A 21,836-nucleotide genomic window follows, 5' to 3' on the forward strand; every position below is an offset into this window, starting at 1 on the left:
GTCAATTCGGGAGCAAGAGTGCGGTTCCACTGAAACTATTTCAGAGGCTCCTGGGGCATATGGCATCTGCAGCCGCGGTAACGCCGCTCGGATTGCTTCATATGAGACCGCTTCAGCACTGGCTTCGCGATCGAGTCCCGAGATGGGCATGGCAGTCTGGCACGCTCCGGATCCAAGTGACTCGGCCCTGCTGACAGACGCTCACCCCGTGGTCGAACCTCAGTTTTCTACGGGCCTGTGTGCCCTTAGAACGAGTTTCCAGGCATGCTGTCGTATCGACGGATGCCCCTGCCACGGGCTGGGTGCCATGTGCAATGGACAAGCAGCCGCGGGCTCCTGGACAGGACCCCAGCGCCTCCTGCATGTCAATTGCCTCGAGTTGCTGGCAGTACGGTTCGCCCTGCACCGCTTCCGAGCGCTGCTGCTGGGTCAACATGTGCTTGTCCGGTCAGACAACACGGCCGTAGTAGCGTACATCAACCACCAGGGCGGTCTACGCTCCCGCCGTATGTCTCAACTCGCCCGCCATCTCGTTTTATGGAGTCAGAAGCGCCTGAGGTCCCTTCGTGCTGTCCATATTCCGGGGGTCCTGAACCACACAGCCGACGAGCTCTCGCGGTTCAGCCTCTCCCGGCAGAATGGAGACTCCATCCCCAGACGGTCCAGCTGATTTGGGAACAGTTCGGCGACGCACAGGTTGATCTGTTTGCCTCCCACGACTCTTCCCACTGCAGCCTGTTCTTTTCCCTGACCGAGGGCACGCTCGGCACGGATGCACTGGCGCACAGCTGGCCGCGGGGCCTACGCAAATATGCGTTCCCCCCCAGTGAGCCGACTCGCACAACACCTGTGCAAGATCAGGGAGGACAAGGAGCAGGTCCTTTTGGTCGCCCCGTACTGGCACGACCGGACCTGGTTCCCCGAACTCTTACTCCTTGCGACAGCCCCTCCCTGGCCTATTCCTCTGAGAATCCTTACTCAGAGACGGGGCACCCTATGGCACCCGCGTCCCAACTTCTGGAACCTCCACGTGTGGCTCCTAGACGGGACGCGGCAGGTTTGAGTGGCCTGCCACCTACGGTGGTCGCCACCATCACTTCCGCTAGGGCAGAGTCCACTCGGCATGCCTATGCGTTGAAGTGGAACCTCTTCGTCACCTGGTGCTCTTCCAAAAAGCCAGAAGACCCCTGGAAATGCCCGATCGGGTCGTGCTTGAGTTTCTCCAAGACGGGCTGAAGCGTGGGCTGTCTCCCTCCACCCTCAAAGTTTATGTGGCCGCTATATCTGCCCGCCACAATCTTTTGGAGAACAAAAAGGTAAGTCAGCACGACCTGATCATCAGGTTCCTGAGGGGGGCGAGGAGACTGAATCCTCCTCGCTCTCCTCTCGTACCCTCTTGGGACCTCTCAGTAGTTCTAAGTGCTCTGTAGAGGCCTCCCTTTGAGCCTTTGCGGTCGGTTGATATTAAGTTCCTGTCGATGAAGACGGCTCTGCTGACCGCATTGGCCTCTCTTAAGAGCTTCGGGGACCTGCAGGCTTTTTCGGTTGACGAAGTATGCCTGGAATTCGGGCTGGCTAACTCTCACGTGATCCTGAGACCCCGGCCTGGATATGTGCCCAAGGTTCCCACCACTCCGTTTAAGGACCAGGTGGTGAACCTGCAAGCGCTGCCTTTGGAGGAGGCAGACCCAGCCTTGGCATTGCTCTGTCCAGTACGCGCCCTCCGCGCCTACGTAGACATGACGCAGTGTTTCAGGACCTCAGACCAGCTCTTTGTCTGTTATGGTGGAGAGCGGAAGGGAAGTGCTCTCTCAAAGCAAAGGCTGTCTCACTGGATAGTGGACACCATTGCTTTGGCTTACCAGCAGCAAGGCCGACCATGTCCCCTTGGTGTGAGGGCACACTCCACCCGGAGTGTGGCTTCCTCTTGGGCTCTAGCGCATGGCGCCTCGCTAGCAGACATCTGCAGAGCTGCAGGCTGGGCGACACCCAACACATTCGCCAGATTCTATAATCTCCGAGTGGAGCCAGTGTCCGACTATGTACTCGCCCCCCCGAGGGGCCGGTGATGGACCAGGTTCAGGTGTCTTCGCTTGCTCGCCACTCCACTCCACGGACTGGATACGTGCGATATTTCCTCAGGTGAGTTCCCCGAGAGCCCTGAGCTCCTCCAGCACTGTCGACGCCGACATCAGTTCAGTCTGCCCTTTCGAGCCCAGACCCTCATGTCCGGCCAGGTGCCCCATGTGCATGGTTCCCTCTGGCGACCCCCACATGTGTATTTCACCGTAAGTCTCCGCAGTGAGCGGGTTTCTTCCCTTGGCGTGTCCCCGCCACCCCTAGGGTTAAAAATCCACCTTCGGCTGGTACCCTAGAGATCTTCCATATGCAACCCTCTCCGGGTCATATGTGTCTCTTAAGTCCTCCCCACGGGTAGGCATCTTTGGCATTCCCTCACTGGGATATGCTTCCCAGTGTACCTTGGTAATCCTGTGTTAAGTGGGAGTCCTTCGTCCGTACTAGTCTTACGACAGGGTACTCACACTTACGCAGGGCACTGGAAGACAGCTGAGTGGCGGGATTATATTGGGACCCCCATTCGTTAGTCACTAACGTTACGTCGTAGTGACTGAACGAAAGGGAACGTCTCGGTTACGGATGTAACCCTCGTTCCCTGAGGAGGGAACGGAGACGTAACGTCCCCTTGCCACATCGAGCTGTGTTGCCTGGAACGCAGGAGTTCAGTCTTGGCTCCTCAAGCAGGTAACATAATGCGATATTGCCTCGTACTTCCTTATATACTCACGCAGTGAGGCGGAGCTACGTATGCAAATTCCGCATGCCCCATGGCATTGGCACGCCATTGGGCGTTTTCTCAAAACTCGAAGTTGATAGGCTTCTAAGCGAAACCCCCATTCGTTAGTCACTAACGTTACGTCTCCGTTCCCTCCTCAGGGAACGAGGGTTACATCCGTAACCGAGACGTATCACCTCCTGAGTATATCTGGTACCCACAGCTGCGTTCATTCGCTTCCGTGCTAACCTAAGCGCAGGGTTCCAGACTGTAGCCGAATAAATACTAGAGTATGTCAATATTAAACTGCAGAATACTGTTAAAATATTAGTCCTGCATGTTCTGCGTCTCTTTGTGAATGACGGGCGCAGATGCGTGGGCATGCATGCGACACTCGCTCGCTGTCTTAGTTTGTAGTCTCTGCTGACTGCCGTGTGTCACTATCAGGTCATTATATGAGGACACAAATGCATGAACTATCACTTCATGAGCATTTACCGTTTAATTGAGAAAACTGCCATATCATGAACACAGACACTCAAAGGTCTTCACGGCAACCCGTCAGAATAAAAGTTTGGTGTAAGATGAAGAAATTGACTAAATATATTAGGCTACTACTGTAGCCTACTAACGTTACGTCTCTATGTATAATATTACGTCTCTACTAATAATAATAATTATGCCTAGATGGTTGTTTATTTTTCACTTGATCTTTTTTATAAACAATGTTTAATTTTCAACAGCATACAGACTTTAAATGTTTATGTATTATTTACTTATAATGATTATCATTTAAATAATAAACACATTGAATTTAATTACTTTTTTGAAAAATAGCATTTTGCTGTGGTACCGAAATTGGTACCGAGTACTGTCAAATTTTTATGACTACTGGAATTTTGGTACTGTGACATCCCTAATTGGAAATATTTGGATATTGCACTCAACCTTATTATGAATAAATTTTTTCAGCATGCTGCCATTCAAATAAATGGCGTTGCTGTTTTTACTATGTATTTTTTCACAAATCTGAATTACTAGTGGCCTTTTCTGCTCTCACCAGACTGACGATACAGCTGAAATTTTCGCTGTTTGATGCCCAAATATAGCCCCTCGATGGTCCTCTGCAGGTCATTTTGGATTGTTTCTCCTTTGGATGACAACAAACAAATTAAGTAATGCCCATTTCAGTTTACAATCAGCCTCTTTTCAGATCCCCTGTACAAGAGCAGAGCCAATGATTCTTTAAAATATATCAAATCATTTTTTTTAAAGTACCTGAAGTCCACTGCTGAACATCAGACACCCACTGCTGGACTGTGTCTTGCTGTAGAGAAAACTCAGCTGTGAGTTTCTCCAGGTCCTTTGTTGCCTCTGCAATCCTTTGTACAGTCTGTCCGAAAGAAATATCCATGTTAACAAATGCTGAGACACAATTTAAAAACAAAAATGTTATTATACATATTTTCTAGTTAGTACCTTGATGTATCTTTTGGCCAGTGTCCGGTCAAGGTTTACTGCCTTTCGCTTGTTCCAGCCACTTGCTTGGATTGTTAGCATGTCTGTGCGAACTTGACACACAATGTAGGTGCAGTAATTTAGGTTCACAGTGAGGACCAAAGGTCAGATACTACACTGATCATTCTCTAATATTGTCACATAAACCTGGAAATAATCATCACCACTTAATTAACGTGTCAGAAGTTAAATTATTATAGAGAGAATCCTGATCAGTGTAAAGTTGCTGAATAGACCAGTGCTTCTCAAACCTGTCCTGGGGACCCCCCACCACTCCACATTTTGCATGTCTCCCTCATCTGACACACCTGATTATCTCATCAGCTCATTAGTAGAGACTGCAACATTGAATTAGGTGTTACTAATGAGGGAGACGTCCACAATGTGCAATTGTTGGGGGTCCCCAGGACAGGTTTGAGAAGCACTGGACAAGACAGTTGTTTTCTAGGGGAGCACCTCTGCATGGAACTCTAAAATGCAAAGACCAAGCATCAGTGTTCAAACCCCTTGGTCTCCATTTGGACACAACTATAAGTGAAAAATGCTTACCGGCTTTTGACATGTACTTGGAACATATGGCTGCTCGGGAGAGGAAGCTGTTAACCTGTTCAACCTCCTCCCCGATTGTTGTTCCAGCTCCTTCTTGATTGCGCCCCCCCCCCATTTTAACTGTAACACATTTACATGAATGTTATAATTTGGAAAACAACAAGTGGGGCAGAAGACAGACAATCATAATGTGTGGTACAAATGGTAAGAAATACATCTAATTGTCATTATTACCTCACACATCCATGAATGCGCTTTTGCATGCATGATGGAGAGAAATGGGCGCATATTCAGCAAGTCCTCCAACTCTGGACAGTGGTCCAAAACTCTCTGCAGATATGGCCAATATTTGCAGACCACATCAGAGCAAAAAAACTGGACGGTTTGTGAAGCTAGCTGTTTCTGGAGATATAATGGGTACGCAAATATTTCTCCACGGAACATATTCAGTCCCTTCAGCAAAACCCCATGACGGCAGACAGCAACTTCAACACCTTCCTCGTCTAGTTTGTTTGCAGACTTGTTGGCGGACTCTCGTGCTGCAGTCCACTGACCCGCACCACATCTCCCTTTCCCTGGATTCTTAAACAGATGAGGGCAAATTCACAGTTACATTTTACAAAAAAAGCTGTAAATCATGGTATTATGGCATTTGATGCAAACCAAATAATGTTTAAATTTTGGGTGGGAAAACTGGCAAGCATTCATAAAAATGTTAAATTGTGGTGTTACACATGAAGAAATATAAATTTAGCTTACATGTCCAGTTGTTCTATGAATGTAATCAACAAAGGAGGACACCTCAGCATCACTGGCCAAAAAGACTCCATCAAAAAACCCATCAGGTCTTGGAAGAAATATATAGGTTTGGGTTAAATTTACTGTATAAAAGTGTGTGGCTCACTGGCATTTCATTGTACATGAATGTTATACACCCTGGTTGGCTTTTGAAACGATATAATTTTCGGTTCCCATCCACTGCAACTGCCAACATGGAGGGTGTGCATGCAGGGCACTGAAAATGCTGGACCTGAGACAGCTTGTCAACCTCAAATTTGGCATAGGCCCATTCGAGGAAGGCCCTGTGCATTGTGTCCCCACATATCTTACCACTCTGAGAGCAAAAGTGAAAAAAACAAAACAATAAGTAACTGTTTCGAAGGTTGGCTTCAGACCGTGGTCATGACGAAGAAAAGGCTTGGTCAAGAAATATGTGCTGAAACTTTGGGGATTGTAAGAACAAGTCCTAACAATGAATCAGTTATTTAAAAGGTGATCCAAACAAGATAAATTAAATGATGAGTATACTCACTCGCCCAAAGAGTTTTGTACGACACTCGAGCATGCTGACAAAAGCATGTCTCGACATCCCTGGGGCAGTGATTTTTAGATCCTCATACGTGGTGAACAAGTCCACCATGTACAAGGTCTCAAAATTGACAGTGGCTGGCCAGTAACCACTTTCAACCAGATCACTTATGGTCACTGGCAAGGTTTTTCCACAGGAGCAGTTTACTGATGGAAGGAAGAGGTTGTATCTTCCTGAAATTTCAGTGAAAATTATTATCTTTTGTTCACAAAAAAAAACACAAAATGAAGAAATAAAAAAAAAGTTACCATTCATTCCAATTAAAATAACTGGCTTTCCCTTGGAAAAGCTTGTTTGCCCAGTGGAGCAGTCACAGCAGGGAGGAACGATTGGTAACATGCAATCTAAAAAGCAAAAATAGTTTACATATTAGAGTAAATGAAACCAAAAACTCAACAGGGAGGGTGTTATTTCTATCAAACAAAACTTCATCCAGCATGTTTGTTGGAGTAAACAAGGATTTGTGTAAAATGTAAAACAGTCTATATAACCTGAGACTTAAAAACTACTTTTTTCATGATAGGAGAATTTCCCTCCCTCATGCTGCTGAACAAAAGTGGATGGCGGCAGGTGTCTGAAAAACCCCTCCACCATGGATGCTCTGTTATGAATCAGATATCCACCATGGATATCTGTTATGCTCTGTCAGGGCCTCATGTGTGGAAAGGTCACAGGCTGTACAGTACAGTGATCGCGGTAAACAGTCCCTACACATCACTACTGCAGCCTTGTGTCCACAATGATGGCAAAGCCCCTCCTTGGGCTTCTCAGATGACAACATATTGTTCACCATGAAGGGCCTCATTACAGTCCAATTCTCCAGAGAGGAAGTTTGCCTGTTCCTCCAGTGTGAGGGGAGAGGTTGTTCAGCACCACTTCCCAAGAGGTCTCGGACATCTTGAATGAGGGAGTCTGAAAATGGAAAGGGAAGAAGGCAATGGTAAATCTGGGCAATGACCACATAACAAATGAGGAAAGAAGTATTGAGGGAAAAAAACCAAAATTTTCGATGGTCACAGCGTCTTCAGTTGTGCAGGTAGATGGAGCACAGGACACCCTTTTAATGCTAGCTGAAGAAACTGCAAAAATATGAATATCCAATTAGAACTTGCTCAATGAATGCAACTAATGATGAAAAAAAAAATCAACAAAAAAAAAAAAACAACCAGTAGCTGAATCTCGCTTTCGTTTCTCCCCAGCTCTACATCTTTTTGGCAGAGGTTGACCATCTTTGTCCTCATCAAGCCAAACACACAGCTTTGTGGACTGTTTTGACCCTCCTTTAGTGTGTCCATGCTGATCCACCTAAATAAACAATTGAGCAACAGAATAAACCACCACCCACCATGGTTATCGCCACCTATAAACCTATAAACTATAAAATCTCATTATAAAACCAATGTTAATATTACATTGTAAAAAATTCAGTCTAACGGTTGTGGTCCTGTACTGTACTGACAGATCTATATAACCTTTTCTACATTAAAAAAGAAAAAAAAAGTGAAACGATTTGACAGAATATTGAATTAAAATCTGACTGGCTCTAACCTGTGAACTCACCTGAGCTCAGCAATATAGCTTGCATTTGAATAAAGACATTCAACCAGGTACTGTATAGTTGCACAGTGTTTTCAGTTGTGCACCTTGCTATACCTCAGAGTCTATTATGATCTTAGACCTTGTAATTAGCATGTAATTAGAATGCTTTTTTCACCACTAAGATAATGTTATTTACCTTGCACTCATCCAGGAACGCATCAACCAGGAATATGGCATCTTCGGGGTCAAGGTGATTCATTTGTTCAGCTTTTTTCCCTTCGTTTCTTTCCTTCTTCTTCTTCTTCTTCTTCTTCTTCTTCTTCTTCTTCTTCTTCTTCTTCTTCTTCTTCTTCTTTTTCTTCTTCTTCTTTGTGGGGCCTTGACCTTTGGCCTTGACGCGTCAACACCATAGTCAACACCCATCAATGAGATCGCACCACACAGGAAGTTAAATGCACAGAGGTCCCGGTAGATTTCAAAATAATAAAAAAACACAGCGGACCGATCGTAACTCGTCACTTTAGTTTCTCCAGCTGCCACGAATTAATGTGTTGATCAGCAAATAAAACCTCAGACGCAACGCATATAGTTGGCGGGGTTTTGATCCGTCAGACGGAGCAGCGTCCATAGCAACCAAAATGTTACAGTTTCACATTATTCTGCCGAGATCTGAAAAATCTTCGCAACAACTAGCAAGCGAGTGATTATGCACATTCACTGAGTGAATATTATGAAAATATAATATATATTTCGCGCTAGAAATGTAATCAAAACTTATTTTAATGCAGAAACTAGCTCAATATATTGATTTTTTCCACTAAAAATGAGAGAAATGTCCGCCATGTTTTTTGTTCTCACGGCCGGAATCTTGAAAGTCACGTGACTTGGACGCAAAAGAATAGGAAAAGAATAGGCAAAAAAATGTAACAGTCATACAATTCAAGGGCCATTATTGTAACCCCTCTACGTTTTGCACTTTGGACCAACGTAGTCAGGGTACGTTTTTATATGAGACTGGGTTGCATATGCCTAATATGCTACTGGTCTTTCATATGCTGCCAAAACAGCACCGACCAGCCGAGGCATGGACTCTACAAGACCTCTGATGGTGTCCTGTGGTATCTGTCACCAAGATGTTAGTAGCAGATCCTCCAAGTCCTGTCCCAGAAACAGATCCGGGCCACATCTGGTACATGTGGATTCAACGCGTAGGATCTGGGCCGACACTATGTTGCTGTCTGGGGTAGGTTGTGAGGTGAAGCCACTGTGGATTGAACTTGTTGGTCCACCACATCCCACAGATGATCAATTGGTGATGATAATTGATCATAATTGATCAAGATGATATCCTTCATTGCCTTGTGCATCGATGAGCCTTGGGCGCCCAACACCCTGTTGCCAGTTTGTGGTTTGTCCCTCCTCGGACATTAAATTCTCATCACTGCTGACCGGGAGCAACACACAAGCCTTCCCGTTTCAGAGATACTCTGACCCAGTCGTCTTGCCAAAACATTTGGCCTTTGTCAATGTCACTCAGATCATTATTCCTGCCCATTTCTCCTGAATCCAACACGTTTATCATGAGAACGGATTGTTTGCTCAACATCTAATCCTCCCAGACCTTAAGATGTGGCCTTGTTAGGTGATCAACAATATTCACTTTACCTGTGACTGGTCATAATATTTTGGCTCATCAGTGTATATCAACCATGTAATATTAGTTGCTAGCTTTGTTCTTCAGACTCATAACTTCATCATTTCCTGTCTGTATTGAAGAGATTTTATGTGACTTCCTTATTCTGAACAAACTCCAGCAGCACTCAAGTCTCATGAAATGGATCCAATCTATGAAAATCCTGATTTCATATTTTCAACAGTTTTTTCAGATGAAAACTGCTCTCAACACAAAGGTAAGGATGGGATGTCATCAGTATTTGTATTATATTGGCTATTTCTAAGATTTAGCACTGCAGTAACTGTGTAAGGTTTTCGTATGTTCATTCAACAAGCAGGGGAGAGTGGGACAAACTAAAATATTTTGTCAACAAAGTACAATTATTAACTTTTTAAAATAAAATACACATAGCTAAATACAGCTAAACAGCATAGTTCAAAACATAATAATTAATTAATAATTTCTTAACATTGACTCTCAGTCATTATTCACCTCATGGTTTCTCAAAAGAATTAATAAAAGTATATATAATGCCATATTTCTAATAGGGGCTCATTGTAACGCAGTAACGCACCCCATCTGCACAATTTTAAACCGCAGCTTGTGTCTTCTGCTGTTAGATCAGCATTAAAGAACTATATCAACTGTTAAATAACAGATATACAATATCATAATAATATCAGATTTGTCTTATTTTAAAGAAATACAAAAAACAGAAATGAAAAATAAACTTAAGAAATTTACTTTTGCTATGGTTAAATAAATGTTCAGTAATATCTTCCAAAGATTTATTAATTTTGGCATTTTGTTTTTCTCTAAATAATATTGATATGGCAACTAGTAAATACACTAAGTTTTGTCATCCTGGCATGTGTGGAAAGGGTTAAAACATGCGTGTTACAACTAACCCCGCTTTAGGTTGTGCCCCGCGCTCCCCTACATATTTAGCAGATGCTTTTGTCCAAAGCGGCTTATATTGCATTCAAGGTATACATATTATCCATTCATGTGTTCCCTGAGAATCAAACAATTAAATAAATAAAAAAGCTCCAGTAGACAGTAGATCATGCTGATCCTATAACTCATAACATCATGGGTTCAGAAAGCAGAAAAAAGTTCACATACAGTATTAAATGTAATATAATATTTGAATAAAAGCATCAGCAGCTTTTTATTTTTTATTTTTAAAGCATAAAAATAGAGTTTGAAAAGTGCCTAAAATAACAGTGATGTGTGAACTGTGATGTTTACCACTGGACTTCCTGTGAGTGGGCTAGAAGTGTTGAAACCTATTTAAGAACAGTGTTATATTTGTTCTAATGTGTCACGATAGAAAACTGTCATATGGATGTAGTTTTCACGAAATCTTTATTTCACTTAAAACTGTATTTGGTTTTGAGTCAGATATTTAATTACACAGATGCTTGTTTTCTCTAGAAGTGGTTTTGTATGTTTTTTAAAACATTCAGTATGAAACTTAAAACAGTATTTGTGAATTCTATCCGTCAATCTTACATTTCAATACATTAATATATATATTTTTTCATATTGTTTGGGTACAATGATCACAATAAAACCCCACCGTAAACATTCAGACAAGAGTCAACCATATGATGAAAGTAGATTTGAACTGAAAGGTTGAGTTCTCAGGAATAGAGTACAATTAATAAAATGTCAGGTTGGGTCAATGTGTTGAAAATGTGTTCTGTTAAACATTACTGAAATAAACCCAGTTTAAATTCAGGAATGGTTCCAGACAGAAATGCTGCAATGATTCAAGGGTTCAGAAATAATTTCCTTTAGCTCATCAAATTTCTAACCCCAGGTAACTCCACTGAAGAACAAGAAAGTGAGAGAAAAGTCAGTTCCTCTAAGTGGACTAAAGTTCTTCTGACTCTTCTGGGTTTCTCTCTTGTTTTTGCTCTCGGAGGTCTCTGCGCTATCTGGATGATTTGTGAGTATATCTGATACTAGATCTTTGCTCTGTTCAGTGTGGATGGACTGAGTTACTGTAAGAACTTCTGCTTGCCCTCAGTGTGGGACAGTAGCATCATCACAAAATGCAATATTTAGCAGCTTTTTATTTGTAAAATCGCACTTTTCAGTAAAGCTGTTTTATCAGGCAAGTGTTGTCAAACAAACCTCCATATTGAAGGTGTAAACGGCCATTAACAAACAAAACTTGGTTTTGTATATCATTTCAGTCTTAAGTGTGCATGTGTGTGACTTTCCTCTAAAACACATATTTTCCACTGCTGCTTTTGTCTTAATCAGATAATCATAAGCTTGCTGATTTTGAATCACTGAATGAGCAGCACATCATGGTTTCAGAGCAACTGGCAGCTCAAGAGATCAACAGCACAGGTGAGAAAACGTCTCAGGTTATGACTATAACCATAGTTCCCTGAGAAGGGAACGAAACACTGCGTCCACTAGGGACAGCTTTGGGAACGCCCACAGCGTGATAGCGTCTGATGCACGTATGTCAACTCAGCCAATGGCGAGAGTGAGCGTCACGGGCGGGTGACGTCACGTCCAGGAAAGGATAAATATACATCCGGTCCGATCGCACTTCAGCTAAACTGCCGAAGCAAGGGATCACAGGGATGCAGGGAGTATGGCAAAGGGACGCAGTGTTTCGTTCCCTTCTCAGGGAACTATGGTTATAGTCATAACCTGAGACGTTCCCTTTCGAGGGAACTTCACACTGCGTCCACTAGGGACAGCTTTGGGAACGAAATATCAAAACGCCATAATAACAAATGCCTGTCGTGTGAAACTGTGGCACATTCAAGACAGGAGCACTGAAGAACCTGGAGCCCATTACAAGTCAAGATCATAGTATCTCACAAACGTAAGAGGCGAGGACCAACCAGCCGCATCGCAGACTTCTTTGAGGGAAACCCCTGATACCAAGGCCTTAGAGGCCGCCATACTCCTAGTAGAGTGGGCTTTGACAGCTAAGGGACACTGCTGATCAGAAGACCCATAAGCCAGTGAGATAGCCTCGACTATCCACTTGCTCATTGTATGTTTGGACGCAGGGAGACCCCTGTTCTGAGGTCCAAAACAAACAAACAATTGATCCGCTTTCCTCCACAGGGCAGCTCTGTGGACGTAAGCATCCAGTGCTCGCACTGGACATATAAGGTTCAATCTTTCCTGGTCTGGATTAACAAATGGAGGAGGACAAAGAGCCTGCAGCACTATAGGCCGTGGAACATTGGTTAACACCTTCGGAACATACCCTAATCTAGGGTAAAGGAAAGCTTTAACCATCCCTGGTGCAAACTCCAAGCACGAAGGGGATATTGATAAGGCCTGAAGGTCTCCTACTCTCTTAATAGAAGAGATGGCAAGAAGGAAGATGGTTTTCAGAGTCAGTAACTTTTCTGAGATGATGTCAAGTGGCTCGAACGGAGCCGCAGATAAACCTTCCAACACTATAGCCAAATCCCAAGTAGGAACTCTAGTGCGCACCGCAGGCCTCAGCCTCTTAGTGCCACGAAGGAAACGAGTTACCAACGGGTCCCTCCCACAGTAATACCATCCACATGGGCATGGTAAGCAGAAATAGATGAAACATACACCTTTAGTGTAGCAGGGGTCAACCCAGAAGGGAATCGCTCTTGTAAAAAATCTAGCACTGAACCAACAGGGCAGTTGACTGGATCTAACTGTCGTTCTTGACACCAAGAAGTGAACAACCTCCACTTCAGGGCATATAGTCTCCTCGTGGATGGAGCTCTGGAGCTAAGAATGGTCTCCACTACCTCGGTAGAGAGACCAGACTCTATGAGCTCGGCCCCCTCAGCGGCCAAACCCATAGGTTCCACATTTCTGGGCGGGGGTGAAATATTGAGCCCTCCGCCTGAGATAGAAGATCCCTCCTTATCGGAATCTTCCAAGGTGAGCCATCGAGCAGTGTTACAAGGTTCGAGAACCAAATCCGGCTCGGCCAGTAAGGAGCTACTAGCAGTAGACTTATCCCCTCCCGGCGAACTTTCTCCAGAACTCCCTGGAGCAGAACAACTGGGGGAAATGCGTACAGATGCCGCCTCGGCCACGTCTGTACCATGGCATCCAGTCCCAGAGGAGCTGGATGAGTCAAAGAGAACCAGAGTGGACAGTGCGTCGTATTCTGAGATGCAAACAGATCCACTTCCGCCTGGCCGTAAATCTCCCAAATGAGCTTCACCACCTCGGGGTGAAGTCTCCATTCCCCTGGCCTCAGCCCCTGTCTCGACAGGATGTCCGCTCCTATATTCTGGGCCCCCGGGATAAAGATTGCTCTCAAGGAGAGTAACTTCCCCAGAGACCACAGGACGATCTGGTGCGCTAGCTTGCACAGTGGGCGCGAACGCAGACCCCCCTGACGATTTACATAGGCAACCACCGATGTGTTGTCCATACGGACCAACACATGATGGCCCCTCAGGTCCGGGAGGAAGAACTTCAATGCATTGAAGACTGCCATCATCTCCAGGCAGTTGATGTGCCACGAAAGATGATGGTCCCCCCACGGACCCTGAGCTGAGCGGCCTTCCATTACCGCTCCCCAGCCCGTGAGAGAGGCATCTGTCGTCAGGGTGACTCGACGACATAGTGCCCCCAACACCGGACCCTGGGACAGGAACCAGGCCTTCTTCCATATGACCAAGGCGCGGAGACACCGCCGCGTGATCTTGATCATACGAAAAGGGTTCCCCCTCGGGGAAAACCCTCTGGTCCTGAGCCACCACTGTAAGGGCCTCATGTACAGCAGGCCAAAAGGAATCATGTTGGACGCCGCTGCCATTAACCCCAGCAACTTTTGAAACTGCTTGACAGTGAATGACTGGCCTAGTTTGACTCTCTTTACAGCTGACAGAATCGCAGCAATGCGCGTGGGTGAAAGCACTGCCCGCATTGCTACGGAATCCCAAACCACGCCTAGAAAAGTGGTCCTCTGTACTGGAGAAAGCACACTCTTCTTCGCGTTCAGCCTCAACCCCAACTTTTGAATATGCGCGAGGACGACATCTCGATGCCAAACCGCCATCTCCTGCGACTGTGCCAGAATCAGCCAGTCGTCTATATAGTTCAGAATGCGTATGCCCTGCAGCCTGAGCGGGGCCAGCGCTGCATCTACGCATTTCGTGAACGTGCGGGGTGAGAGAGCTAGACCAAATGGAAGAACCCGATACTGGTACGCTTTGCCCCCGAAAGCGAACCTCAGGAACTTCCTGTGTTGTGGAAGGATGGAGACATGGAAGTGTGCGTCCTTCAGATCCATTGTGACAAACCAATCCTCGGATCTGATTTGTGTCACAATCTGACTTAGCGTCAGCATCTTGAATTTTAGTTTTCTGACCGTACAATTCAGGCGACGAAGATCTAATATGGGGCGCAACCCTCCATCCTTTTTTGGAACTAAGAAGTACCGGCTGTAAAAACCCGACTCTCTGTTCTATACAGGGACCTGTTCTATAGCCTCCTTTTTTAACAAGGTTTCTACTTCCTGTTCCATTATCAGAGCCTGCTCGGGACGTACTGATGTTACCAGCACTCCGTTGAAACGAGGTGGGTGGAACCCAAACTGAATTCTGTACCCCTTTTCTACCGTCTGCAGGACCCATAGCGATATATTTGGTAGACGTTTCCCTTCTGCCAGAAAATCTACTAAGGGAACCAGCCTCTCGAGGCTGGTCTCTGATATTTCCACTGCAACCATCTCGGCGGCCTGAAGCGTACTGGCAGCACCTAACCGATCTGGCTGCGTTTCTAACCTCCTTGGAGGCTGCGAGTGTGACACCTTGTCCTGTGGACGCCGAGTCACGAGCTCGCTGGAAACCGCTGCGCCCCAAAGCACCAAGGGTGGCGGGGTTGGCAGAACGGTCCCCTGAGTGGTCCTCCACGAAGTGGAGTGGGCACCGTATACTGAGGTGAACACCAATCCACCCCGCGGGGGGGCGCCCTCGGAGAACTGACGCTGCTGGCATCAGGACCTCTTTTGGCCTGAAGCCTTCTTCGCCTGAAGCACGACCCTCAGGTCGGTCTTCGGCTTAGAAGGCTTCGGCTGAGAGTGCCGACCTGGCCCACCGTATCTCTGAGGTGGAGCACGAGATGCGACACTCTCTTTTTGCTGCTGCCTGTACGAAGAGCTAGACGGCTGGGGCTGCTCACGCCCAGCAGCCCCAGAGGGTTGGTGGCGGCGCGGGAGATATTTTTTAAAAGCCTCCGCTTGTTTTTTATTCTCCTGAAACCTGTCGACGACTTCATTTACAGCGTCGCCGAACAGACCAGCGGGTTCAACTGGCGCATCAAGGAGAAAAGCCCTGTCTTTGTCTTTAATGTCAGACAAATTGAGCCACAGATGTCTCTCTGTCGCCACCAAGGCTGCCATAGACCGCCCAATAGCTCTAGCGGTCTCCTTGGTGGCTCTCAGAGATAAATCTGTGGCCCGACGCAGTTTGCGCACTGCCTCAGGGCTCACCGTTTCACCGCCATTCAAATCCCCCAGCAGTTCAGCCTGGTACGCTTGCAAAATACTCATTGTATGCAAACACGCACCAGCCTGCCCTGCTGCCGTGTACGCTTTTCCCACTAGACCTGATGTTGTTTTTAATGGTTTAGTGGGGAGCGTGGGGGCCTTCAGGGACGATGCCGTCGCAGGGGACAGATAACTCGCAAGCGTCTGATCCACTTTAGGCATCGCCCCATAACCATATTCTTTCAGCCCCCTTATATCACTGTATGTTTTTACTTGAGGGCTGAAAAGACGTGATGAATATGGTTTCTTCCATGATCTACACAGCTCACTGTGTAAATCAGGAAAGAAAGGAAGACCCCGTGGTGAAGGTGACACATTTGACGTCAAAAAGCGCTCGTCTAATTTGCTTTTCGGACGAGCGCCTTGTTTCTCGGCTGGCCAATCAATATTTAACTTCGCCACAGCGCGAGTAATCACCTCCACCAGCTCTTCGTGTGCGGGGGAAAGAGATGGCGAATCATCTTCCCCCAGTCCGACGCTCAACACATCCACCTCCTCAGAGCTGGAGTGTTGAAGCGACGGGCTCTCACTCTGGGCGGAAGAAGCCGCAGCGCGGGCTTCCGACACCAGAGATTGAGCGACAGATCTCCCGGGTGAAGGCAGAGAAAGAGCGCTCGCGCTCGTCTCAAACCCCGCCGAGAGATCCATCTGCGATCCCCATGATGTCCTTCTCCGCTGTGCCTCAGCAGCAGCAGGTCCAGAACCAGGGGGAACGCGATCCTGATCACCCTTCTCGAAGAGTGACAGGCGGGAGCGGAGCATGCGAAGCGGCAGCTTCTCACAATGCTGACAGTCAGCCCCCTCTAATGCTGACAGAGCATGCTCCACTCCCAAACACATCACACACAAATCATGTGTATCTCCACCCGTAAGGAAACGGGGACATGGAGGAGTACACTGTTTGAATACTGATGCATTCGCCATTTTTAAACTGATAATTATTGTGCTTTTGACGGACAACAATAAATAGACAGAGACAGTTTTCACACAGATCGCTTAGCTGAGGCAGAAAAGCTGAAGTGCGATCGGACCGGATGTATATTTATCCTTTCCTGGACGTGACGTCACCCGCCCGTGACGCTCACTCTCGCCATTGGCTGAGTTGACATACGTGCATCAGACGCTATCACGCTGTGGGCGTTCCCAAAGCTGTCCCTAGTGGACGCAGTGTGAAGTTCCCTCGAAAGGGAACTATATTTCATAAACGGTAGAGCACAGACATGTTTCATTAACAGTGTTGAGTGTTCATTGAACTGACCGTGTGAGAAACTGCTTTATCTGCTAAGTCATGATAAGAGAACTAGAGGAAATTAAAACCAACTACACCAGAGTTAGAAAACAGCTTCTGCTTCATGTTGGTGAGTTGGCTTTTGATTTGACATTTTCATTCATTTAAAAATGCCACAGTCTTCTGTTCTGACTTTTTTTTCCCTGAATTTTCTAAATGGCTGCTTGTTTCACTTTTTAATTTTCTTTTCACCAGCGATGAAGAAAGAGTTTAATGATCTTACAGCCAGATACAACACACTTAGAGAACGGCTGTCCTTTTACGATGGTGAGTGTTCGTTGGTGCTTAGTGTGACACAAAGTGTGAATATTTTTGCACATGGTAATTTTTCAATGTACATTTATGAAATGCTCTTTCTGTAAAGCTGCTTTGAAACAATGTGTATTGTGAAAAGCGCTATACAAATAAATGTGAATTGAATTGAATTGAATGTGCATCTAATCCAAACAATAAAAAGTTAAAAAGAGTTTAATTACATATTTTTTATTATTAATCCTCATTCACAGCTCAGTCTTGTAATATCTCTGTGGACGGCTGTATAGCTTGTCGTGGAAAGCTGTATTTCTTCAGCTCTGATGAACTGAACTGGTGGAGCAGTCGAGATGTCTGTGTTTCAGAAGGAGCCAATCTGGTGACCATAACCAGCCAATCAGAACAGGCGAGTCAGATCAATTAGGAATTATGCCATGTTTTCAGTCCATTGAGTGCAAGAATAAATGAATACCAAATACATTTCCAAATATACAAATAACATAAAATAAAAGGTATAAGAGCTTCTCTTTCCTTATGCACCATTTTTCTCCTCCGTTTCCCTCAAATAAGCAAGGAGTAAGCACCTTTGACAATAGAAATGGTTGTAAATGAGCATAAGCCCCGTACGGTCCGCCATGCTTTGTTTACATCTAGCACCACTCAGGCAGTTTGGCGTGACTTTGCCTGGTACGCTAGAAAGTCGCGAGTCGTGGTTTGAAGTCATAACTTACAGGCTCAAAAACCTGCCCGGAACGCAGCATTAATTGATACTTTATGCAAGTGTACTGAAAACGTAACTTAAATCACGTCAGCTGAAAGTCAAGATTTGATCACACAGATTATTTATTTTAAAGTTTACTTTACCTATATACCAGACAATTATTTGACACTATCACCTATGTATATTTTCTCCATTAGGCTTTCCTGGTCTCTAAAATTAAAGAGACTCACTGGATTGGTCTCAATGATCTGGACACTGAAGGACACTGGGTTTGGGTGAACAACCAAACTCTCACTGAAACTGGAGTACAGTAAGAACTCATGTGTGATCTTTTTTTTAAGCTATTTATTTATTTTGTCTTCTCAAATAGCAATGGATCCCCACATGGTCCACTGTTGGTCATATGATAACGTTCCCGTATGACTTTAGGGTTACATTCCATTTTGGTTATTCTATGGTCACATAGCAATGTTATAAAGAGGATATTTGGGACATTAACAGAACATTCCCATATGGCGCCCTGTAGGCTATTATATTTTGAGAATGTATGCAAATGTTGACTTTGTGACTGTGCTTGTTAGCACGCTGGCAGCTAATGTGGCTAAAGTTACCATTGCTTCTGACTGTATTCACAGAGATCAGAGCTATGTCATTAGTTTTAGTTTAAAGAAGTAATAAAAGTGCGCTTCTGAATTGTACAGCATTTTTGGGCTAAAAATATAGTCTCTGTGAATACAGTAAGAGACAATGGTAACTTTAGCCACATTCAGATAGGCGATTTACAAACACACACACATTATAATGTGCAGTACTTGCATGTTTTGGATATGAAGTTGGTCACAAAGGGTTGGTTTTGAATCCAACTTTGAGAAGCAACTTTTGTGCAAATCCTGCGTTTTACTGACCCTCATTTGCAAAGCAGCCCAGTGTACATAGAGTCACACAAACATGTTCTGAAAACATTCAGTAAACGTTATGGAAGGACCTAAATAGGACCAAAAAATAACATTCTAGTCCCCTAAAGGTCCTGCAAACGTTATGGGAATGTAGTGCAGAGGGAATGTCCTATAGTAATGGTCCCTTAAACATTCCCAGAATGTCCTGAATGTTCCCTGAAGGTCCACCAAATAACAGCCCCAACCCTTAAAAAAACGCCACATCGTGACCGTCTCAGAATATTCTGGGAACGTTACCAGGTGATGTCTTTGACACCAGCGGGGATGTTCTGAGAACGTTCTGGGAACGTAAAATATCTAGCGGGGTCATTTCATCTCAATGGTCCAAAAATTGTAAACTCGGTTGCTTGATCATTTTTAATTTTCCTAATTGTATCGGTATTGCAAAACTAACCTTTTTTTTTTCTTGGTTCAACCACAGACCAAATGAATTATAGTTTGTTTGTGTGTTAAAGGTTCTGGTTCAATGGAGGGCCGAGTGAACCTGATAACTGGAGAGTACAGGATCCGTCTGGAGAGAACTGTGCTAGTCTGGGAGATGGGAATGGCAACTTTCAATCTTGGTTTGATGCTTCTTGTAAAACAGAGAAAACGTTTATCTGTGAAAAGGAATATTAATATACTGCTATCAGTGATATAAAATGTTAGTGAAAGGTCATATACATGCACAAAATCTAATGTCAGCTAATTTTGCCAGATATTTGTCTATATTTTGGAGGGAAACTTTTGGATTTGCTTACTATGGCCAGTGAAATGCAGAACTGAACTTCTGAGAAGTTCTTGGAAATAACAAGTGCTTGCTAAGTAGCCTACAACTAAAATATATGGACAAGATCTTTTCTTGTCTCAAGGCTCATGAAATCTAGGTTTTGACACGATCGACCCGGGTTCGAATCCGCCTTTTGCAGAGCTTGCTCTTCTCCTTTTCCCATCACATATCACATCGGAAAGGTATATTTCAGAAAATATTCTAAAAGTGAAAATAAAGTGCCTAACAAAATGTTTATTAATAATAATAAAAGCGTTTATTGGGTACCGTGTAGGGAGGGCTTTTATTGCCCCATTAAGGCGGCATCCATTTAATAAATATAATAATTTGCACTCTATGTTGTTATTGCATCCTGTTAATGTACAACAATACTGAGGTGCAAATGGTATGTATCTGCTAAAATAAAGGAGCTTCTAATTACTATTTACACATATTGCAAAGAACTGCTATATTTACATGGTGTAAATAGAATATATCACTGTTTTCACTTAGTGTAAATAGCCGCTGCCATTTTTGTCTGTTCTGCCAAGAGAGTTGTAACATAGGTCCACTGAAGGCATGTTGATTTGAACCCATGTGAAGTTTCTTTATTAAGCATAAACGTGAACATGACAAACTCACCAACAGCAGGTTACAACATCAAAGCTAGACAAGAGACAATGGTAACATGAGGGCTATATAGATACACACAAAAGGCTTGTTCGAGATGAACTACACTAGCCTACCACCGGCTGGTGAGATCTGCCAGTTGCAGGCGGGGGAGGAGTACAGAGACAGAGACAGCCATCAGGACAGGTTGGACACTTCATGCTTTCCGTAGTGTGCTGAACCAACGTCAATCATGGAAGACCATGCTATTAAAAAAAAAAAAAAAACTGCTTGAAAAATATCTACACAGACACACAATAAACATAATTTAACTTTGATGAATTTAATTACAAAGCAGGAATTGCCATAACAAAAATAAAGGAAGTAGAAAAGTTATTTTCTTACATCAAAATTGTTTTTTCTAGTCTAAATTTTGATCTGTCTGCCACAAGGCTCTACATTTCTCACATGTGGAATAAGGACTGAACAGAGCATGTGTGAAGTTACTGTGACGCATTGCTGCCACATACATATAATTTTTCCACTTAATTATGTCGTAATAACGAGATCTTATGTCGTTAAAACAACACATTTTCCCGCAATAACGAGATGTCGTTAAAACAACATATTTTTCTCGTAATAACGATGTTATGTCGTTAAAACAACATATTTTTGTTGTATTTGTTGTTAAAACGAAAAATTCTCTCATTAAAACAACATATATTTTCTCCTTATAAGGACATGTATTGTATAGTGATGTGTACAAAATATGCCTGTATCCAAATTAGAGAATGTATATAGCCTATGTGCCTTTGTCACACTTCCATGTTTGAAAAGCAGAAGCAAGCTCAGCGTAAAATAGGTTCTTCCGTTGCCTGAATCAGTGGCAGTTCCCATAGCACGAAATTGTTGTAATTTATTGATGTAGCCTATAGTTCTTAACAGATAGCCAAAGGTAGAAGGTGCCATGGACCTCTCATGATTAGCCTCAGTGGCGTAACTTTAACCTAGTAATGACGGACCCTGGTGCAGCCACAAATATCATAACTAGCCTATCTATAATAGGCCTACTGTAACTAAGACATATATTCAAGAAACATATTAAAAACAGAAATACGCTATAGTTTCAGCCTTAGGCTACTCAAAGGCCGCGGAAACATGGCCAGTGGGTTCGTACACACGTCAATCTATTTCCTGACGATCTTGGTTTGCTTCTTATTTATTAAATATACAGGCAATTAGTTGATGAAACCTTGATCAAAATTAAAATACAATTTATAGAAAAC

General features: G+C 44.3%; 1 protein-coding gene across 2 annotated transcripts in view; it reads left to right on the plus strand.

The window, feature by feature from the left end:
• Window positions 1-20,945, plus strand: part of LOC307134261 (CD209 antigen-like protein C) — a 42,885-nt gene extending 21,940 nt beyond the window's left edge. Inside the window, exons 1-7 of one of the 2 annotated variants that reach the window (XM_079829859.1) lie at window positions 11,287-11,398; window positions 11,719-11,808; window positions 17,263-17,334; window positions 17,460-17,531; window positions 17,771-17,922; window positions 18,435-18,547; window positions 19,649-20,945. In XM_079829859.1, coding sequence (XP_079685985.1) covers window positions 11,392-11,398; window positions 11,719-11,808; window positions 17,263-17,334; window positions 17,460-17,531; window positions 17,771-17,922; window positions 18,435-18,547; window positions 19,649-19,811 — 669 coding nt within the window. In that variant the 5' untranslated portion in view covers window positions 11,287-11,391 and the 3' untranslated portion in view covers window positions 19,812-20,945. Of the gene's footprint in view, window positions 1-11,286; window positions 11,399-11,718; window positions 11,809-17,262; window positions 17,335-17,459; window positions 17,532-17,770; window positions 17,923-18,434; window positions 18,548-19,648 lie in introns of those variants that run through there. The other variant, XM_079829853.1, reaches the window with a different exon arrangement.
• Window positions 20,946-21,836: the final 891 nt, after the last annotated feature.

This window comes from Gobio gobio, assembly GCF_949357685.1.
Source record: "Gobio gobio genome assembly, chromosome: 11".
Classification (NCBI taxonomy): domain Eukaryota; kingdom Metazoa; phylum Chordata; class Actinopteri; order Cypriniformes; family Gobionidae; genus Gobio; species Gobio gobio.